A 23,518-nucleotide genomic window follows, 5' to 3' on the forward strand; every position below is an offset into this window, starting at 1 on the left:
CTAGTTTCTTCCTTGTCTCTGGTTTCTTGGGTGATAGATGTGGTTACTCTTGCCTGTCTTCTGTTGAGTAATCTTATCAGCAGAAGAATTCTGTGGTTACAGATAGGGTAGAGTGGTGTAAACAAATGGAGTTTTGAATCAGTAAGCAGAAAACACCATGTTAAATAATCTATTCTAATCTTGTTTTGTATCTGCTGCATTAGTTTATAGTGTGTGCTGTGAAAAACTCTTATTTGGTGAACATGAAATATGATGCTTTCATAATTTAGTATATCCTATACTCTAATCTTGCTGCTTAGAAGAAAGGAATCTTTTTATAGGGTTTTAAAAATATATTATTGTTTCTCTAATACTCACTAGATATATTTTATATACAGAGAATGTGTATATGTCTGCACATATAATGTATATATAATAGATATACTATATATTATATGTTGTATAATATATGCTATTTATATATATTTTATACACATGCACATATTACTATATATTTAACATATTTTTGATAATGATACCTCATCCTTTGTTTTTGTGATTTAAGAGCTGAGTAGCGTGTAATTAAATGCAAAATAGCAGCATTTCATTTTGTCGTCTTGATAAAACTACTTAGAAAGCATTGTGTATGCTGTAAAAGTAAACTCAGACTTGTCTCTTAAAAATTGACTTTATAAACAGAGGAAGATAGATAATGAGTTAAACTGACTTGTTTTTTTGTCACCACAAACTCAAATACTTCAGAACGAATAGGTCTCTTGCATCTCTTACTTAAAAATAAAGTTCCCATTTTCAAGTCCATTTTTCAGCTTTGAAGGAAATCAGTCATTGAACATAACTAGCTAAAGAAGTTGAAAAGAAAATATTCTTTGTATCTGCAGAAGAATTGCCCTCTTTCATAATCTCATTTAAAGTTTCACCGAACTGACTGTTATATGCTTACCCAGAGATCTCCCTCAGCCCAGCTGGATTGACAAAATACTCCTCCATTTCTTAATCTTACTTTGAGTAATCTTTTGAAACTAAGTTTATTACAATTTGAACTATCAGAATTTCAAACATAGATGGGCACGTTTTAAAAAAAACATGTATTTCATCTTTATAAAATTGTATTTTAATAAAATCTTATTTAATTTTTCTTTTAAAAATAATTCATACATTTTTATCCACCTTGGATACAGACGTTGGAAGAGGCACTCCAGACTAAGACATCATAACATCTGTGAAGTGTAGACTGGGGGAAAACTTTTCTGAGTGGTGGGAGGTGGTAGTGGATACAGGGTCTCTCATTTGAAGATGGGTAAATAATTTTTACTGTTAACAGTTTTTCATCTGCTTAGATAAAATACTCAGCTTTGTAACAGCCTTCCAACATTGAGGATTGGAATGCATAAAGGCAAGGGGAGTCTTTGGAAAAAAAAAAAAAGTCTGGCTTTTATTCGGATGCATTTTTGGACACTTCAGCATGTGCTCGGTGAGTTTTGCTCAAGGATCTTAAAGAATAGATTTCTGGCTGTCAAAAGCAACTGATAGTGATGGTGCTTCAGGTTGCCTACAAATGAAGGTGTCTTTGCCAGGTACAAAAGAGACATTTAAACTGCTACTGAGGAATCCACTTCTTTTCATTAATGTCTTCATCTCTTGTTTTTGTAATTTCTTTAATGGTTGGTTATAGAAGAAATGTGTCCCTGAAAGTGTACTATTTCAGCATTCATGTTTGCTGTGGTATTTCTAAGATACACATTAATTTAACCGTGATGTAGGAAGTAAATGGGGTGGTGATGGTCAGCAAAAACTCATCTGGTGTGCAGGCTGTGGTCTTTCAGATTCTTTCATTTGTTCTTGATTTTTTTGATCATGAAAGGCTGTCATCTTGTTTGAGATCTAACACTGATGGATAGATATTCTTTCATGACTCTGTTCTTTCAACCTTTGGATATTCTTGGGAAGCAGTTATTCGTTCTTGCTCTTCAAGTCTTACTCTTGAAACATGAAAATAGAGCCAGCCAGTGGAGAACATAAATAACTTCTCAGCTTGCTGTGGCCACTTGTGAGATTTTTAGCCTCACAGGTATTTCACAGAATCACAGATTCTCAAGCAGGGTCACCTAGAGCATGTTGCCCAGGACTATGTCCAGATGGCTTTTGAATATCTCCAAGAAGGAGACTCCACAACCTCTCTGGGCAACCTGTTCCAGTGCTCAGTCACCCTCATGGGAAAAAAGTTTTTCCTTAGGTTCAGAAGGCCTTTCCCGTGTTTCAGTTTGTGCTCACTACCTCTCGTCCTATCGCTGGGCACCACTGGAAAGAGTCTGACTCAGTCGTCTTTACACCTTCCCTTTTGATATTTATACACATTAATCAGATCCCTCCTGAGCCTTCTCTTCTCCAGGCTAAACAATCCCAACTCTCTCAGCCTTTTTTTTTTCTTTTTTTTTTCCTTTCTGTATGAGAGATGCTCTCTTCATCATCTTTGTGGCATTTTGTTGGACTCATTCCAGTAGCTCCATGTCTCTCTTGTACTGGGGAGCCCAGAACAACATTTGCACGTCCTCTAAGAAACTAGAGCAGACCTCTGTGTAATTATCGTATGGATAATCATGCTTAGCCTTTTTATAAGAAAGTGGAAAAAGAGCAGAAGAAGCAGCAGGGAAAATTTAAGTCAGCCCAGAAGGGGACTGACAGTATCCAACCACTGTGAGCTGATGGGTTGGTGATTCCTTGATCTCTGTCCTCTTCTCAGGCCAGTGCACTGTCAGGGATGACCAAAAGATTTTATTTCTAACAGTGCCTGACCTCTGGTTCAATGGTTCTCTATACAGTGGCTATACTGCTACTTATTTGGCTTGCTGTATTAAAAACTGTTAAAAGAAGATGTATTGATTTCTTTTTCTATATGCTTTAGCTAGACAGATTGCTCACCATTTTAATAGTGAAATGCCAAGTTTATCGTGTGTGTGAATGTATTAAAGCTGTGTGTAACAATTATATTTGCTTAAAAAAAAAGCTATTACTTGAAACTTGTTTAATATAGCTAAAACTGAACTTACATATAGGTAACTTGTTTCTTGAAAAAACATACATAAAGTCTGCTGCATGGAATGAAAAGCAACATGGCCTTTCCTTGGGAAAAATCAGTGGAAGGCATTCACTTTCTCTTTACCTACCTTCTCTGTCATTCATTTGTACACACACATAGAAAGGAGTCTGTCATACTTCATTTCTTGACAGATTTCAGTGTATATGTGTGTGCATGCTTGAGAGATGCTGTACCTGTAGTGGAGAAGATGAGAGAGCCAGTGGCACTCTTCCATTCTGTGTTTAAAATACGTTAGTTTGGTGATCTGCTTTTAACACTGGCGAACTGCAATTCAAATGCAATTCAAATATGACACTGAAATTGGCAATTGGAATATAAGTACACTTTCAGATTTTAAAAAGAGTATTCAGCTCTGTATGGCAGAGTAATTCTCTCAAAGTTTGCTAATGCCTCAGAGTTGTGCATGGGCTCAGTTACAGGTCGCTCCTCTCGGAAGGTGAGTACTTTAAGTTAGCTCCTCTGGTTGTGCTAGTTGGTGTGAGTTGCTACAGGTGACATAATGGTTCAGTTGTACAGAATGATTGTACTGATAGTTGATTATTGTATTCTCTTACACTTAAGTCCTTACCTACTAATGGGCTTGTACTTGAAATAAATATGCTCCTAGCCTGAAATTAGAGGATTTTTGGTGATCAGGGACACTTAAGATATATTTAGAGTTATTTCTGCAGCAATGATAAGCTCTACTGGTTTTTCTCTTCTGTGCTTTCCATAAGTAAGGCTTGAAACAGAGCACAGGTGAACCATGTGTGATGTTCATCATTTCCACTCTAGTTCTTTCATTACTTATTGAAGAATAACCACATACAGAAAGAGCTGCATCATGGCAATCTGTTGGAGTTCTTCTGATGTTTTTGTAACTAAGATGGGCACTGAGATAGCTGTCTGCATTTGTTTATTCAATAAATTAAAGATAGAATGGAATCTTTAACTCAAAAAAACACTATTAGGGTGCCCCCCCCCTCCCCCCCCCCGGTTTCTCAGTTCAGAGTGGTCTGGACAAGATTTAAAAAAAACCCCAAAAACAAAAAACAAAAAAACAGTGATCCTGAGGATCTCAAATTGTGTGTAGATTGAATAAATTGTTAAAAATTGGAGCAGGGTTACTCTTTGTAGAGCTAATAAACTATGTTTTCTGCAACTAGCTTTAGTAATGTAATACAGAATACTCAAAAGCTCTGCTTTTTCATGCTGTGCTTCTGAATATATTGTCTTTTAAAAGACAAAATAGTGCAGTGAGTAAAATTATAATACAAATACCTTTTTGATTGTGCACTGAAATGAATTTGAAAAAGTCTTTGGAACAACACATTCTGTATTGTTTGAAAGCATTCTGTGTTATACTGGACATCATTATGATGTGAATATTACATTGATTATGTAATGGAATCTTGTCTTTTAGATTCAAAGAATATTAAAAAAGAGAAACATGGAAAGAATCAGCAGGCAAACAACCCGTCTTTAAAAAGTGGTAGGTATTGCAGCTGTCAGGTTATTAGTTAAGGTACTCTTGGAAAAAAAAAGTATATATTTGGATTGTACTGTTTCCTGAGGCTTTTATATTCTTTTTTTTTTTTTTCCCCAACCTCCTTGGCTATTACTGATGGGTGGTTAAAAACATACTATTGCTTCTGTCGACCTCCGTTAACAAAGTATGTTTTGGTACAGCAAATGATGCTTGAAATGGCTTGACTGAAATCAGCCTGGTAGGTTTTCTAGCCTAAGGCAACTATTGATTGTTTATATAATCAAAACCATCCTGTGAGCACTGATTTTTTTTTTTCTTTTTAAGATGATTTATTGATTTGCCCATTTTTTCTAATCATATACTTCCCTTTTCTGTGCCTCTTCTGCTCCAATTATCTTCTCTGTCCTTATGTGTTTGCAGGTGCCGGAGTAAGGCTTTTCACTTTAATAATCTAAATTTTTTACCGTTGCTACCTGGATTAAATTGCCTGGGATTCTGACTTTACTTTAAGCAAATTCTGTTTTCAAATCAACTCTGTATTAACTGAGGAAGCTACACACTTGCTGGAAATGGTCCTGCTACATTTAGACATCTACTAAATGTTCACATTTAGACATCTGCTTCCCCCAACAGGTGCCATAGGGCATGTGCATTGGGATTGCTGCCAGCTTTTTTGTTCAACAGCTTACTAAATAAAGGGGCTATCCAGTCTTTGCGAGGTGCACTGAGAGGACAGTGGCTTCTTTATGTGCTTTTTATGTGTTCACATTAGTTGCTTGAATGTGGGGCAGTAAGAAATGTCACAAGTTCTGTTGACTGAAGTAGAAAATGTCATTCAGAGTCCTTCGTTAATTCTTGATAAAATATCACTGGGTTACTTAAACTCTCACTTTACTTCTGGTCTCATGCCCGTTGACTCCTAATAGGTGGCCTGGTACAGAGATTTTCTGGGATACCAGAGGAGGAGTAACTTACTGTAGTATAGTCATTGGAACAATGTGGAAATATTAACATGATAACTGGGTAGTTGAGGCAATGACATCACATACAAGTATGATATTCTATTATCACCAGCCACAGTAGGCTTTCTGCTGTTCCATTGGTCAGACTCTTCCAGTTTCTTGCATTTTTTTTGATCCTGGAGGTGGTTTCTGTTATTCTTCCCTGTTACTTTGAGACATGAGAGCTGTTTTCTATAGTAGAGAGGAGGGCTTTGAAAAGGCTTTGTGCAGAAATAGTGCTGAGCAGACAAGCCTTATTCCATCATCTGTGTCCTTCCACTGAGGACTATGCTGTTAGTGTACTGTCTGAGCACTGATTTTACTCATAAGATTTAGACTCAGTTCTGTCAAACATCCAGAGAAAGTGAGTGGCTCAAGATCGCACAACTTCTCTTATCATATATGGGTGAGATGATGATGATTTTATCCTGTGTTACTGCTTGTAGGTGAAAGGAAGAAGAAAGAGCCTCTCTTTGTGCTGAAAAAAGAAAGGTACCTTACGGTACTTTGGGCTAACATGCACCAAATCTCAAGAGTTTGCAGGAGGATGTGTGATAGGAGAAGTTGAAGAGGAGAGGAAACAGAGATGTGAGAAGAACAGATGAATAAATAGACTAAAGTAGGCAGGGAAGTATGGGAGGAGAAAACTTCTGTTTGAATGATTGCAATATATGGATGGAATTATAAGGTATAAAGGAGGATATAAAATATTTTATACTTACTATGTTTGCAGGAATATGTCAAACAAAATTAAAGAGAAACGTTGTCATCTTTGACAAAAAGGGATGGTGGGATGAAGACTAGAAAAGACACAGCTATGCGTCAGAAGTCTCTAATGTACGCACAGGAAACCTAGAGATGAGATGAGAAGACATGAGGTGCTCCATCTGCTTAAACAGCATTTAGACTGTTGTGATACTGTATTAAACTAAATTAAATAAGCCAGAATCTTAACTCTGTTTATAAGTGACAAAAATCACAGTTTAAATCTTTATTTAAATAAAAAAAAATTAAACTGAAGTGTTATGTACAGTAGAGGAAGATAGAGATCCTGGGCATACACAAACAAGGCATACACACATCCTTGGAAGCAGACAGGATGCCTCCAAGTGTGCTGAGGGAGCTGACTGCAAGGCCCCTCTCTATCATTTTGGAGGGGTCATAGTGATTAGGGATGTTTGCTGATGAATGCAAAAAGTAAAGAAGGGTAAGAAGGGGAGTATCCAAATAACTGCAGGCTGGTGTGCCTAACCTCAGTCTTCAGGAAAACTATGAAGTAAATCCTCCTGGAAACCATTTCCTAGCAAATAAAGGTCAAGAATGTGCTGAGGAACAGCCAAGATGGATTTGCCAAGTACGAGCCAAGCCTGACTGACCTGACTGCCTTACGTGGTAAGATGACTGATTCTGTAGATGCTAGGAGAGCAGTGGATGGTGTTTCTCTCTGCTTAAGCAAGGCCTTGGGTATGGGCCCCTTGCAGCCAGACTGGTGAGATGTGGTTTGGATAGGTGGGTAGAAAATTGGCTGGACTGCCGAGCTCAAAGATTTTTGAGCAACAGCAGGGAATCCAGCTGGCAGCTGATTACTAGTGGCATTTCTCAGAGGTTGATATTAGGGCTGATGCTGTTTTATGTCTTCTTGGTAGACTTGTATGAGAGGAAAGAGCACACCATCAGCTAGTTTGTGGATGATACCAACCTGGGATGAGTGGCTGATGTTCTGGAGGGCAATTTTGCTATTCAGAGGAACCTGGACATGCTAGAGAAATGAGCCGACAGGAACCTCATGAGATTCAAAGGCAAATGCAGAGTCCTGCACCTGTGGGAGAGGACTAATCCCATGCAACAGTGCAGGTGGGAAACTGGCTGGCTAGAAGGCAGATTTGCAGAAAAAGCCCTCGAGCCCTGATGGACAGCAAGCTGAGCATGAGCCAGCAGTGTGCCCTTGTGGTGAAGACCCGCAACTGCACACCTAGCTGTTCTAGCAAAAATGTAGCCAACAGACTGAGGGAAGCAATTAGTTCCTTCTTTCTGGTATTTGTGAGACTGCATCTGAAGTACTATGTTCAGTTTTGAGCTCCCCAGTACAAGGAAGACATTGATATACAGGAGCAAGTCTATTGGCAGTCCACCAAGAAAATGAAGGTGCTGGAGCACATGATGTATGAGGGAAGAGGCTGAGAAAACTGGTTTCTTCAGCCTTAAGAAGAGAAAGCTTGCAGGAGAGCATCTTGCTGTCTTCAGTTACCTAACGGGTGGGTGTAGAGAAGATGGGGCCAGACTCTTCTGAGAGGTGCTGTGGGAGGACAAGAAGCAACAAACACAACTTGGAACATGGGAAATTCCTATTTCATATGAGGAAAACATTCTTCCTAGTGAGGGTGGTAAAACCCTGGAAGAGGGATCTGGAGCAATTGTGGTATCTCTGTCCATAGAGATACTCAAAAGCCAGCAGGGCCCCAAGCAGCATGCTCTTGTTGGGCCTACTTTGAGCAGGGGGTTGAGCTGGAGACTTCCATGGGCCCCTTCTGGTTTAAGTTACTTTGTGATAGGCAGCACTGGTCAAGAAGTGATAAAGTATTGGTGTAGAATCAGAAGGAGCACCATGGATCATTGACTGCAGTCCTGTGCTATTGCAGGTAACCATGCCATAAACTTATTTTCTCTATATTTAAACTAGTTGGGCTGTTTGTCCATACTGACTGTCTTGGATCACTTTTTTAACATATCATTCTGGTGTTGGTTACAAACTATTTAATTTTTTACAAAAAGTCTTACTGTCTTCTGATTTTCCTCCCCCTGCCCCATTTTCTGTATATGCAGATTTGTTCTTACCATTGTCTTTCAGCATAAAAATCCTTTTTCTCTCTCTGGTTTTCACTTTGCTGATGGGTTCATAGAGAAAGTTGTGCTTGTTGCATAATAAGTTTTTCTTAAGCTTTTTTATTCAGCCTATGGGTTTGAGTGGGAAGAGGAATGCATGTTAAATCATTGTATGAGCTAATTTTCTTAAAGGTTTCTATTTCTGAGAAGTTTCCTGCTTTCTGGGGCTTTAGAATTAGAAATGTGCAGAAAGCAGTTGCTTCTCTGCCTGTGCACACTAGATACAGAGAAGCTTTTTTTGTAGATATATTTTCCTTCAATTATTTCCCTAGACGTGCATGTTGTGTATTACAAATGTATTTTTATCTCCTTTTTCTATCACTGCAGTAATTAAATGGTAATAAGGACTCTGAGAGCTTGGCTTTAATTTACTACAGCATGTCTTCACAGGTGGAGTAATCCTGAAGTAAACTTCAGGTTGTTTTTGCTTGGTAAAAGAGGTTTTAATGTCCAGCATTTAAAGCAAAGAGCCAAGCAGTGTGTCCTTCCTGTTGGATATGTGTGCTTGTGCTACTTTATGTAGTTTTCTAGTAGATATTATTCCCTGGAAAAAAGATGTTTGTCTTCCTGTTTACTTTTTGGTCATCCCACCAAATTTACAGTCCTTCTATAACAGCTGACATCATTTGGGACCTGCTGACTATTTGGAGACAATATTTTCAGAGGAGCTGAATCAGGGTCTCTCCTGTTGAAAGGTGGTATCTCTGAAGTGTTTACATTTGTATGGTCCGTAACACAATGAGACTCTGATTCATGATTATAGCTTTTACCATCATGTTAGTGGTGATATAGTTAGAACCTAGTCAAACTTTTTTTATTTTTTATTTTTTTAGAAATCAGAAGTCAACCCGTAGTGGCAATTTTATTTATTATTAGGCTCAAAAAAGAACTTTTATAAAGCAAAACTTTGCTGGTGGCTTATTGTATTTAATATTTGCAGCCTCCTTGGCTTGGCAGAATGACATGACCAACAGATGTTGAGGGTGCTTTTTGGGGAAAGCCTTTTCCTGATCATACCTTCTTGGAATACAAAGACTTGACTTATATATATTTAAGGTTCATGTACTCTGCCTCCCGTGGGTAATAAAAAAAATCACTGACTGTACCAGTGTGTTGATAAATATTGTATTGCAAAATTGACCGACTTCCAAGATGTCTTATCAAACCATCCTAGTCACATCCAGCCTAAACACAGTCCAGTCCACCAAATTAACACCTTTTGAGATTTTATTGTTTTGTTAGTTAGTTAGCAGCCAGATGTCCTCTGCAGTTTCATGGACAAATCATTCATACCTCCTTGAGGCTGTAATGCCAAAAAATGAGGACCTCAACTGGCCCAGGGTTCCAGTTCTCTTCTGCTTGAGGCAGTATATCTTTTCAACTAAATGCTATGGTAATAAAACAAACTGGTTTCAAACCAATGAATATCCTTCGGAGAAGCAGTGTGCAAGTGGCTGAAAACGTTGCCATTTTCTGTATGGATCTTTTTTTTGTTTGTTTCTCCTCTCCTGAATATCGCAGAAATGCGTTAAACTGTGCCTGAGAGTGTTCTTGAAGGGACTGCTAATAAGCCTAATTTGATTTCTCTTTCATTGCCACGTCAGAATTGTGATACAGGCTTTGAAAAATGGTAGTAGACTGAACCGCTAGGTGGCACCATTGTACCATTTTGGGGTTCATCTGTTATTGAGTTATATCTGTTATTGAAGGATGCCAGGTGCCCAAGCAAGAAAAATAAGCAAAAGAGCTCACTTAGGTAATTATAAGTAAAATGTTAGCTGAGCTATTGTAGTTTTTCTCTTATGCTTTGTATTAATTTAAGTAACTGCTCGCTTATATCTTTGACATTAGTATTTCATACTGGTCCATTAGTGTAAAAATTCATAACACTGAATAAATCCAATATAAAACACACCCACCCACCCATGCGTAAAAAAGGTCTCAACATTAGCATTGGAAGAAAATAACAAGGTATGATGATATTGAAGTTACTTGTTGCTGAACATTGTAGTGATATTTACCATACAAGCATTAACCTTTAGCAGACTTTGGATAAAAAGTCACAAAGACACAGTTAGAAGGTTTTTGTTTGTTTGTTTTCATGTAAGATCACATTCATAGACTGACCTAATCCTTTTGATTTCTAGTGGATTTGGGTTAGTATATGATTCTTAATATACATTTCAAATACTTTATCATGTAAGCATCTAAGTGGCTATGCTTTTTAATCTAAGTGGCTATGCTTTTTAACATATATCCTCTCAGTAGTCCTATGAGGTAGGAAATGCTGCTGTTCCCACGTCATAGTAAGGGAGACGAAGACACGGAAAGATTAATGTGATTTGTACAAGGATGCTTGGGACATCCTTGACTAGATATCTAGATATCCTTGACTTGTATCTTCTTATGTGAACCACAGAAAAAGAATTTGGAGGGGATTTACATTCATTTTGTCTGTTGTGTGATCCGCGCTATGAATTAATAGAACTCCTAAAATTACTTCAAGGGTTGTGTATATTTTAAAAAGGTGGAGTTTCCATTTTAGAGTAATTCTGTTCTTGGAAAAAAAACTGTCTACAACATAGTTGGGGTTTTCTCCCCCTCTTTCTCAAAAGCTACTTTTTATTTAAGTTTCCTTTAAAAACTGTCTGTATTTTTTTTGTTTTATGTCTTCCAGAACAGTTTAATTGGGATGATTATCTGAAAGAGACTGAATCAGTAGCTGCACCTGTGCATTGTTTCAGACAGGTATGCCAAATGCTATTCTGCAAGTCTGTGTGAATGTATGCATGTTGATAGGGTGATGCTAGAGCAACCTTTATATTTAGACTGCTTGTAAACTTCCTGTTTTATTTCTCTTGATCTCTAGTTACAATTTTGGCAGATGCTAGCTGCTGAAACTTTCTATTCTTGATATCTGCCTCAAGCCAAACTTTGGGGGTTTCATTAACATGGTAGCTTTGGACTCTCTTTTTAAGGAAGAGAGTCTACATATATACATATATATATATACATATATATATACACACACACACACACACACATATATATGTGTATATATATATATACATATATATATACACATATATATATGTATATGTAGACAAGATATGTGTGTGTGTGTGTGTAGTAGAATTTATTCATCACTTCTTTTCTGGATTTCACAAATATATTGAATTTTGTATCTTTCTGAGCAGATTGATTATTGCCAAGGAGTAGTAGATATTGAAGATTAATAAAACAAGGGAAATATACGGGGAATACTGAAGAAGTAGTGGTTTCACAATGAAGAGCATTATTTGTCTCTAACCTTCGATGGTGCGGAGCTCTGGTTGCCGAAGTGTTGCTTCTGCTATACAGAACGTGGATAGTGGCTAAGCTTAAACATTTCAGAGAGATGAGTCAAATAAAGCAAGTTTATTGAAGAGCATACATGTGCTAACTACGTTTTCTCAAGTTATCAGTATTGTTAATTGTTCAGTAAGATGTAGTAAGGAATGTGTAACGGTCATATAAGAAAGGTTTCTACTGTGCTGTTGTACAGTGTGCCCTACAGATTTGATTCCCCCTCTGTCTGATGTTTCTGTATCCATTCCAAGATGAAGTTTAAATCTATCATCCTGTGTGAGCTACTGATCTCTAATGGTTCAGCCTTCTGGAGACTGAGTCAACCTCTGCAAGCATCTTTCTCTCTGTAGAGGAGGATGGGGGCCAATATGTTCCTAGCTTGAGGGCTAGCTTAGTTAGTTGCATAAAGATACACAGAATGAGTTTTGGTTTGCTTGCCTTTGCTGTATTAGAAAGATAGGTGCTGAAGGAATTACATAGTTCAGGTAGGTGTGACAAGTGGCAAATGTGTAGTTTAGTGGATCGGGTATGTGCAGAGAGGTATGTTGTAGGATTTGTTGGTAGTCTGATGGTGCTGTAAGCAATACTGGCCTCCAGTGGGAACTAAACACAAAGTGACATGAACGGAAAAATCTGAGGAGGAGAGGAACTGTAACATGGAGAATTTGAAGCAGCTTGTAGAAATGGAGACTGGGAAGAGAGGAAACCAGGTGGTAGCACTTCCTAATGCTAGATCTTAGATCTCAGCTTGTTCTTGGGGAGTTGAAGATAAAGGACAAAGAGGCCCTTACGTGTTGGTTTCAAACAGCAAGCAAGGAGAGTCAGAGGGGGCTAAGGGTAGCAATGTCCGTAGCACCATTTGGATGGAGCACCTATAATTCATTATCTTCAGTAAACAATTCTACAGTATTGCTTTTTCATACTGAATACCAGCTTGAGGCAGAGACCCCAAACTGCTTGGGTAGAGGCAGAGATCAGTAGCATGACCGTTGGTCATTCTGAAGTTGATACCGTACTCGCAGACCATGGACCATTGTGATGAAAGCATATACTCTTGAGATATGTAGCTACTGCAGAAACCTGCCTAGAAGCCTTCCTTTGTCTTTCTGTACTTGCATCTTTCTCTGCTGCTAGTGCCAAAGATTTCCAAAACGAGCAACTGAGTAACGCCTTAAATAAAGGTGGTTAAGTGACATGCATTGACTGAGATAAATCTGAGCAGCTTAGATTGCTCAAAGTGTGTGGAGGAGTTGGAAAGAGAAACTTTAATTTCTGTGCATAGCAAATTTCAAAACAATTTACGTATGCAGATTTACAGTTTCTTCTAAGTGTTGACCTTTAAGTAGAAAGTGATATGCAATGTTAATTATCGCAGAGCTGGCTCCTCTCACTAATTAATAGTTGCAGATTTTAGAAGCTAAAGTGGTCGAGCTTTGTGTAGGATGAATTTGACTTTATTGGGTTGCACATGGCTTGTACATGTCATTATCACTCTGTGTAATGTGAAGAAATACGCTGCAGTGGTAAGCCAAATACAACAAAGCAGAGAGAAGCTTAACTTGACAGTTAAATCCAGAATTTGTAACTTGTGGGCTTTTTACAAAACTTAAATTTTGTAATAAAATTTAAATTAAAAATTTAATTTAAAAATTACCCAGGGAGCAATAGATAAGTGTCTACCGTAAATTAATATACAAGTGTAGACAGCTAATGGAAATTGATTAAAGTATTTATCTTAATTTAGAGTATATTTTTTCTGTTGCTCTCCATTGTTTTTAATTACCATTTAAAATTTTGAAATAATCCCCATCCCTTTGTCTCACTGTACAACTTTCTTTCAAACAGTTGAAAATTTTAAACAAAAAAGGTCAGTCCTTTCTGTTTTGAACAGAGCTTAAAACAAGGTTGTTATTCAACTGATTTTGTTCTTGTGGTGCAAATAAGAACTGGTATGGAGGTGATACCTTTTTAGTACAGTGTCCTGAGTTGTTGCAGTTTAAACAAGCTCACCTTTTTTAAAAACAAACAGAACCTCCAACTTTTCAATTTCAATTGCTTTTCATGGCTGTAGAAAATAACAGCTTGACAAGCAATATCCTGAAATTGAATTGCCCTTTAAATTTAATATGCTCAGGCTCCCCCCCCCAGCCAGCCTGCTGTCTAAATGCTGTATTGGCAGATGCCACACTCAGCATTCACTGAATATTGCTTGTCTTTTTGGTTTTGGGGCTCTGGCTGCTTCAGGGCTCCTGCTGTTGATCTGGGGTCTGCTTCAAATAGTGCACCTGCACACAGTAGCACAAGTACAGCAAGATACATTTTTAAAAATTAAAGGTAGTGGAGGCAAAATACCACCAATGCTTGTTATAGTAGCACAAATTACTTCAGCCTTTTTGTGTATGCTCAGATGCATGAATGAATGAACTCCACTTGCTGTGGAATCCGCATCTGAGCTGAACAGGCAGGCAGGGATGGGACATTCATATCTTGTGAGTATGAATGCTCATGTTTGTTACTTTCCTACCTGCCTCCCATGTTAGGTTTCAGATTGCCTTAGTCTACATTGGAGAGCTAGGGGGATTAAAATGTCATGGGGAACACTGCCTACAGTTTTTGCCAGCTGTGTTCAGAAACAGCTTTGTATTGGAAGAGATGCAGAAAAAGACTTCCAGGATGATAGGGGAATAGTCATCCTCTCTTACAAGAAACTTTAGTGCTTGCTTATTCGATTTGATGAAAGAATGCTGAGAATGGATTAGATTACCCTCTGTCAATATCCTGCAGGTTTTGTAGTTAGTTTTAAAGGATTTAAGGTAAAAGATAACATTGGCAAAAATTTCCACAAATACATTTAGGCTGGAAATGAGGAGGTTTCTTAAGAGAATACTGAGATTTTAGACTAATCCTTCTACGCAAGTGGCAGAGGCAACCAGTCCCAGTTAGTTTTAATACAGATTTCTGAACAGCATTAAATGATCTTATTGGCTGCAGTACTGCTGTGAGTGAGTGATCAGACTCAGTGATCCAGTGGTTTTGTGCCAGTACTGTATTGTTATGTGAGCTTTTCCATTTTCATAGCAACAGTCCTGTAAAAAATATTCCCTTTGCTCTTCTTAATCTCTAGACTTTCACAAAAAGCTTGGATCAAAGACCAAATTGCATCATCACATTTCTTTTCCCTGTGCCAGTGTCTTTTTCCAAAAATCTGATGTCTGCTAATTAAATTGGCATTTCACTCTGTGTGTGTATATGTATGCATTCAGTTTTCTATGAATAAACACAAGCTGATTCTTATCTTAGCTCAGAAGTTTCATGTGACTTTGGGACTGTATTTTCTTTCTGTAAAATTAACTTAACATTAATTCCTTTCTTTTTCTTCTTTTTTCACCTCATAAGCTTTTGTGATGCAGAAACTGTTTCTTGCCTTGAACTTTTGTAAGCCTAGTAGGGTAGAGCCCAAGTTTTGTTTGAGTTTCCAAGACTTTACTGTATTGCAGTTAACTATCTCTTGTGAATTGAAAATTAATAAACCTTGTTTTTTAAAGAGCTGAATGTCATGTTTGATAATGTCCTTGTTTTCGGGTCACTTAAAGAATTAATCGCTCCCCTCCTATCTTTATGTTCATATTTTCAGCAGGATTCCTTTGTTACCCCTCAATGCTTATCTTTAAAAAAAAAAAAAATCAATCATGTTTGTGCAGTAGAAACTGAAATGGTAGCTGTTGGCTCTCTAATGTCCTTTTCTGACTTGATGCTCAAGGTTCAAAGTTCAAAGGTTTCTTTATATTTAACAGTTGTATGATATGTTTGGATGAATGAAAGCTGTACATTCAGTTAGCTGGTAAATTTAGCAATACTAATAAAATAAGAAAAATATCTTTTACCTCTTATTGTAGTCTAGAATTCCACCTACAAATGATTTCAAAGTTGGTATGAAATTGGAAGCCCATGATCCTCGCAATGTTACCTCCATTTGTATAGCTACGGTAATTGGAATCACTGGTGCTAGATTAAGATTGCGGCTTGATGGAAGTGACAACAAAAATGATTTTTGGAGGCTTGTGGATTCCTCGGACATACAGCCAGTTGGGACCTGTGAAAAGAAAGGGGGCATGCTCCAGCCTCCTCTTGGTAAGAAACAAAGTTTCTGAACCATCATGTATGGAGTATTGCTTTCATACAGTCACTTTTGTCTTTTCGTGTTTGCAAATTCGATGGTACTAACGCTTCACTGAACCATTATTTACCTTAAAAAGGAGAGGTAAGCAAGATAATTCAGAGTAAGTCAATTGTCACTTTTTCTTGTTTGGGATTTTTTTGACATAAGAATGAGCAGAATAATTAGATTTTGAGTTCTGTTTTTTGTGTGTCTTTTATTATTAAATGGGTGTGTCAGACTGACAGCTTTTTTTAATGACCAAATGTATTGTCTTGTGCGCCAGTCTAAAAATATTCTTCAATACACACCCTATCCTGCGGGTGTGTATGGATGCAGTATTTTCTTGCTTTATGTTGTCCATGCTCCTTTTAGCAGGCCTTGATAAGAACTGAGTAGTGCTGGTGAAAGCTGAGTGATTTTTCTTTTCCCTCTTCAGCTGAACCAAGTGGCCCACTAGAAGGCGCTCACTGTTAACCTAAGTGTAAAATGCTCAGCTGGGCTGCAGGAGGTGCATCAGTTCAGGACAACCGGAGTGTTTTCTCAAGCTCTTGGAGAAAATTGTTTGTGACCTGGGAAAGGTAGCGTAGGAAGGGTTGACTACAGTATTGTAACGTTCCACTCTGAGGTAGGAGAAAAGTGCTCCAGGGATTTGGCAAACTAAATTTATATTGCATACAATTCCGCTCTCTTCTAATCAACGCATCTTGGGGGATGCCTGATCAGTTTTTTATGACTGGGTTGTGAGCACTGTGAACGCTCATGAACAAGATATAGCTTTCCTGTGTTTAGAAATAGTATAAAACTAAAATAGTCTGCAGAATATCTTTTTCCTTCCGTGGGTAATATAAGCTACAACATTGCGTCTCCCCAACCTGAGAAACAGTACCTAGGCTTTGTCAAAAAAGATCGAGGAAGTTTGTTGAAGGGGGAACTGTACAAAGGAATTCCTTGTTATATGATGAGCAGTCAAAGTTAACTTTGACTAACCACTGTGGGTAATACAATTGTAATGCAACTTCTCTTTGTGTGATTAATCTGTATATTTAGATCTGCATTCTTGTACCATATTTTTTATAGCATAAACCTCTGGGCACGAACATTTTGAAGTAACATATTTTTCACATTGGTTTAAAAACAGTTCTGCTTTAAAAAAGCAAAATAATGACAGACATCTCTCTCTCTCAAAAAAAAAAAAAAAAAAAAAACACCCCAAACAAAATTTCACAACAGCAACCCCCTCGCCCAAATCTATAACATTCAGAAGATACAAGAAATAATGTTCTTAATGTAAGAAATGTTACTGTTGGTTTCCCATCCTACGGTTATAAACCTCCTTTTGGCTTTGGTGTCATCAGTAATTCTTACACATGAGAAAACAGAGGTTCGGTAAAGATAAATATGCTTTCTCTTACTAGCCTCTTAAATTTGTGAACATGAGTTGGTAATGACTTTCAGATCCAAGTGGAAATTACCATTTCACTACAATGTGAAACTTGATTTGCTTGTATTGAGGCAAGCAGATATGGCAGCAGTATACCAATATACATAACCTTTAAGACACCTAAACTAGATTCTAAGGACAGGTTTTTGTGCTGTTGTGCTGCTTTAGAAATACAAGGAAAGCAATGCAACCAGGGTGGCTGCCTGGAAAAATACTATTTAGAATAGAAAGACATAGTTCGTTAAGCCTAGGGTGGGGTTTTCCTTCTTTCTTTTGAACATATACAGGTTTTAAATGAAAACATTGGAAATTCTTGAAAAAAATCTAAAACTTTTTTTTTTTTTGAGAAGTTGTTCAGTTTGATCTCTTTGACGTTCTTGGTATACCCCTGTAGAATGAATGTCGTGGTACCAGTGTGAAAGAGAATTGTAATAGGAATGAGCACACCTGTTCCTTCAACTACACAGATATACAGTTTTACATATATGGCTTTAATTCAGGAGCCTAGGGCTTTTGTAAACCTGTTTCTAAACCAGCATGATGCATAAAACAACTCTGGGTTATGTATAATAGGATCAGCTTATCCATTAAGAAGAGAAACTTTTTGTGCTCTTCAGTGAAAGAGTTGGTGGATACATTGGATACTCTCTCGCACTGGTATTCAGTCAGGCTGCTTGTAGTGCTGTACCTAACAAGATGTTTCCATACAAGCAGGAGTGTCAGTGTATCTACCCTCAGAAGAATTGCTAGTTATTCAGAAAAGAATGCAAGTGCCATTATTTTGTTCCTCCTGTCCTAGATCTTCCTAGAGATAGGCTAAGTTCCAGCTAGCAAGCATTCTGGTATACCTACTTAAATTTTTGAAAAAGCCTTTTTGGCTGTTTTACAGCATCCTGTTCCTGGGCAAAGCTGGGAGCTAATTGGGTGTATAATTACCTCCTGTTAGACATTTAAACAACTGGTTTTTTTGTATTTTTTTTTCCTGAGTAGTAGGGAGCCTTCTGGATACTAATGTTCTATTTCTTTCATAATAGCAAGTTAAAATAATCCCTCCTACCTGATTTTTACATTGGTTTAATTATGCAAGTTACACCAGGTTTCTGAAAGTGATTAATGTGGCAAAGATTACCTATTCCAGCTTCCATTTGTCAGAGGTGATTTTTTGTTGTTCTTGCTGTTTTCAGCAACTCAGTGTTTTCAGAAAACTCCCTTGAGGTTAACATTTTCTGTGTTTTTTACCAGGACAATTCAAAGACCAAATGAAGTTAATTTAAACTGTTGTTTAGCTGTCATCCCGCTGTCTCAGGTATAAGTCATTTCTGTGCTAGCTGGTTAGGATTATGGTATTTCAATAATCAAATATGTTTAGATCATGCGAAGACTCTGGTATCAAACCAGGACTGATAATCAGCTCATTAGTCCTCGAGTTATGACATCATTTGTCAGGCATGAGTTTTATATTCATTGAGGTGTTGCATAGATAGTTCCAACAGGAGAACTGTTTATTCAGCAGAAGATGACTTAAAGCTACCAATTAAAGGGCCATTATACCGTATAATCCAATTTTTAGGTGATTTAATCACTTGACAAATCAAAAGTTGCAAGTATATTTCACCTTTCTTGTTGCACTTCTTAAATGGTTCATGGAGGCTAGGTTATGAGGAAACTTCTCAGTTTCTGGTAGATTCCAGAAGTATGTGCTTTGTGGAGAAATTTCCCATTTATTTTATGTCTGTTCTTCTATAGAACTATGCCAGATGTTTACCTGCTAAAGATGTAGAACCAAATGCCCAGTATGTCTTTCACTTTATTCATTACTTTGAAGCATCCTTTTGGAGAGCTCAGAAAGCAGAGCAGGTATTTTTTTTTTTGTTTTGTTTTTCAACTGGAGAATAGTTGGTTCTCAGGGAGGATTACCTGGAATGAAAGTGGTTTCAGCCAAACCTTTGTTCTGCCTGAATAAGGTAGTTAATCTAAACAGATCTGATTATTGTTTGTGCTTTTTATTCATTTCTTTAATGAAGAATATTAAACTAGAAACAACTTACATTTTGTGTTTGGCAATACAATTTATGCATTTATTAAATTCCTATTATCTTCTTTGATTTTTAAGGGTTGTGTGTGTGTGCACATGTATGTATGTATGTATTTGTTTATTCATTTATGGAGGAAGAAGAAACCGATTGTTCTTTTTCTTGTCTGTGTTCTGGTGAAAGAATTACATTTTTGAGGGTATTGTATCTCTAATAAATGAGAGAAGCTGGAACTGAGGATGTTTTTTGAGAATGAGAGTGAAAAAGTGGCTCAGAAAAGTAAACTAGGTACTCATGTTGGGGAAGTTCCACTGAATCAGGGAATATGTTGAATGACTTGGTTGTCTCCTGTACCACAGAGTTAGATTATGATGAGTGATCTGCAGACAAGCCACTCAAAATGGAATTGCATGCACAGCTTTCTGCACCAACAGCTGCCTTATCTGTCCCTTCTTGGCTCTGTTTATTTCAAGCCAAGTCCAAAATAGAGGGAGTTAGGCATTAGTAAGGCAGACTTTATATCCTTCTTCCTTTTTATATTTTATAAACAGAAGGCAGGGATCTTGTATACAAGTAATGTATTTGTTACTTAGGATTCCAGATGAATGCATCTTCTTGGCCAATGTTTCTCTTAAGAACTCTGAATGGAGCTGAAATGGCACCTGCAGCGTTCTTTAAGAAGGTAAGAAAGGGGCTCCTACTAAACATGCTTTTGTCAGTTGGTTCATGGTCACTTTTTTTATTGAGGAAGCCAAGATACTGTGGTGTTCTCTCCAGCATGGGAAGGCAAGAATATTTTAAATTATTTTGAATTGGATTGGCAAGGGATGAAGCTAGACAGGAAGTGATCATCTAGTCCATTGGACCGTCATCGCTTTTCCCTAAGTTTGGACCTTTAAAGTGTGCTGTGTTATTCTGAAAAATTTTGTTAACTCATTTTTTGTGTGTCTCATGGATTTAAGATGTGATGCAGCTCTCATCTGTTGAGAGCACCATGTTCATGTTGTGATTGTGTGCAGGAGTAAAAGCTTTTAGTGGTAAATAAGAGCCACTGGAATACAATAGTGCTTGGGAAGGTTTTGTTAAATGTTTTCACTGGGTGTGTACTGATTGTTTAAAATGTAATGGGAATGTAGTTAAAAGTAGTAGAAAAAGGGTGTTCTGCCATGTTTTGAAACATAACTTCTGAGTAAATTACTGTGAAAACATGAAAAATTATGTTAAAACAAGAGTCCTATCAAAATGTCCTGTTGGTTCACTTTTTTTGTCTTAGTGTTCCTGTCAGGATGCTAAAATCCTGCTGTCACAGTGAATGAATTCATTCCTGATACTGAGAATGGGATATACAAGTATGTCAGCAAATCAAACAGTGGGGTTCAGACCTGCAGCCATGTTGCTTACATGCTAACTTTAAAGTTTTTGAGCTATGATAAATCATACTTTACTGTACTAGTCTATCAACATATCTAAGATCTTTTTTGGATGATGAGTTTCCTAAGGCAGGGTGGGAATTCAGGTTGCACTGAGTCACAACTTCTGCTGTGAGGGTACACTTTTGCTGGTCACATTGACTTGATTTTTGTTTTCCTTTTGTCTGCTTAGAATTCTTCCAAGGCCAGTTTGATTCACAGAGGCCTATAAATAATGTCCAGTGTTAATTAATTTTTGCATGGATTAATTGAGAGGTGAAGTTTGTACGAGAGAGTTATCAGTCCCCAGAAATATACTTTCCTGCAAACCTCCTCTTCCTTATTAACATGTAATAATTTTATTTTACTCTCTGTGTTGTCTTGTTGCCCAGACATAGTGTGTTGGGTGCAACCTATGGCTTATGGAAATTCTTTTAGCATAGTCTTTCTGTCATGAGGAATTTTGCTAATGATCCCAACTGTGTTCATGGGAACAGAATCTAGTTTTTATAGTACAGAAGAGCAAAAACAAATTTGATACATGAATAAGATTTTTTTTAATGTATATTACAACTTTTTGAGAGTAGTGAGTGTAAGAAGTAAGAATTTTGAAGAAAAAATAGTTGTTTGTTTGTTTGTTTGTTTTAAGAGGTTATACAAACACAAATGTTCTTAACCACCCTTGCTTTCATAGGAACCACCAAAGCCTGCACCAAACTGTTTTAAAGTTGGAATGAAACTTGAAGCTATAGATAGGAAGAACCCATACTTAATTTGCCCAGCAACCATTGGAGATGTTAAAGGAGATGAAGTTTTTGTTACATTTGATGGCTGGAGAGGAGCATTTGACTATTGGTGCAGATGTGATTCTCGAGATATTTTCCCAGTCGGATGGTGTAGCTTGACAGGAGATGCATTACAGCCACCAGGGAACAATGGTAAGATGACAAATAATATTGCTTGATTATTCTTCTCCTCAATTATAGCAGAATTTTAAAAACCAGCTGGCTGTATGCAGATAAGACTGAGGTTTGGTTTGCAAGTAATTGATGAAGCTGAAATATTGTTATATTTTTCTTTATGTAATTTAAAGCTAATGGTATAGTTTCTGGGAAATAGTTTTTGTCACTTCATATTAACTCTGGAATTTAATAATCTGCTACAAGCACTTTTGATAATCTTTAATTTTTTGTGTGCTTGGGAAGAATCTCGGGTTTAAACTAGGTTTGCTGTTTATATTGCGGATGGTTAAATATTCCTGTTTAATGACACTAATATAGTCTCTGCAGTAGCACGTTATATTATGCTAGCTGCTATGAAAGTAAAATAAAATAGTCTTCTAATAAGAAAATATTATAGTAACTTTGCTTCTATGATGTTTGAAGATTTAGACTGTGTATTTAGTGTTTTTTGCTTCACACTCCTGAAATTCTATTTTGAAGGTATGTATTCTGAATGCTTTATCATCCTCATACCTGTGTGGATGCTTGAACATATGTCTATAGAGTCCCTTTAACTAATAGCCACTGTCCTTTATAAGCTGTAGCCATCTACCCTAGGCAGAGGAGAAATGAAATCAAGGGGAATATCACTGAATATCATTCTTTTGCTACTCTGGGGACCTCTTGTCATGTTTCGGTAATCTGAAGTTTTGCTGTCAAACTGCTTGGGCCATTTTACCCTACTCCCTTCAGATTTGAGATAGAGGTTTAAAGAAGGAGCTGTATTTTAGTGAATTACTTTACTATTATTGGCCAGCATAATTTGTTCTAATGGTGAGCTTTCTTGCAGTTGGTGTTAAGTGAATGAGAAACAAGTAGACTGGTGTCATAGAGCTCTTCTCTAGAAGTACTGAAAGAGTAGAAGCAAGAAGGCAAGAAATCGGTCACTTTCTCTGCCTTCTCTGTCCCTATTTTCTTGATCTTATGCCAGCAGGTCAAGAACTGTATGGAAAATCTAAGTGAAATTAATCAAGAGTACCTTTCTCAGCTGCTTGTTGTTTTCTCTGCATCCCTGCCCTCATTTGCCTGTCTGTAATTACTGCCTTCAGTTACTGTCAATGGGACAAAGTAACTTTAATCTAGTTTAGTCTGCTTTGGCAGACTTCAGCTAGGAAGCGACTATGTGCGTAGCTATACTGCCAGATCCAAGATGAGCAGGTAAAAACCTGCTGTGAGAAGGCAGCTCAGGTGAGGTGAGGAAAATCTACATTAGATCAGAAGTTAAGTAATAGGTACAAAGCTGACTACAGCGTTAATGTTTGTGTGCTTCAGTTCCCAGTCTTTGACTCGTATTTCTCAGCTTCTTCAGAAGATTGCCCTTGTCTTGACAAATTATGAATAACATGTTATCATGGTAAGTTAATGACATTAATTGTGATGAAATAAAATGGCTTTATACAAAAGGGGGCTGTGTAAATAAGTGACAGGTAAAATTTTTTAGAAGATATTTTTGTGGCAGTTTAGATTGCTGCATCCAATTGCATCTTCTGGAAAGAAGCTTTATTAAATTGTTTAGGCTACTCCAGTTGCTGGAGAAATGTTTTGAGATAATATGTAGAGAAGTTTTCTTGCCTGTTCAGTGTTTGACAGAGATCAGACAGAAGAGTTGTAGAGCAAGTAGTTAGTAAAGATGATTACATATTGCAGTTGTTCAGGTAATAAAATGAACAAACAAAAT

The 23,518-nt window shown here is 37.3% G+C and overlaps 1 protein-coding gene across 13 annotated transcripts in view; it reads left to right on the top strand.

Moving 5' to 3' along the window:
- The window catches only part of SCML2 (Scm polycomb group protein like 2), a 75,120-nt gene that overhangs the window by 16,518 nt on the left and 35,084 nt on the right, over positions 1 to 23,518 (top strand). For 7 of the 13 annotated variants that reach the window (XM_026120752.2, XM_064499511.1, XM_026120757.2 and 4 more), the window contains 6 exons: positions 1,338 to 1,471; positions 4,500 to 4,568; positions 11,127 to 11,197; positions 15,694 to 15,928; positions 20,024 to 20,112; positions 21,534 to 21,777. In XM_026120752.2, coding sequence (XP_025976537.1) covers positions 1,384 to 1,471; positions 4,500 to 4,568; positions 11,127 to 11,197; positions 15,694 to 15,928; positions 20,024 to 20,112; positions 21,534 to 21,777 — 796 coding nt within the window. In that variant the 5' untranslated portion in view covers positions 1,338 to 1,383. Of the gene's footprint in view, positions 1 to 1,321; positions 1,472 to 4,499; positions 4,569 to 11,126; positions 11,198 to 15,693; positions 15,929 to 20,023; positions 20,113 to 21,533; positions 21,778 to 23,518 lie in introns of all 13 variants that reach the window. The other 6 variants (XM_064499487.1, XM_064499473.1, XM_026120758.2 and 3 more) reach the window with 3 other exon arrangements.

Source organism: Dromaius novaehollandiae, chromosome 1 (genome assembly GCF_036370855.1).
Source record: "Dromaius novaehollandiae isolate bDroNov1 chromosome 1, bDroNov1.hap1, whole genome shotgun sequence".
NCBI classification, from domain to species: domain Eukaryota; kingdom Metazoa; phylum Chordata; class Aves; order Casuariiformes; family Dromaiidae; genus Dromaius; species Dromaius novaehollandiae.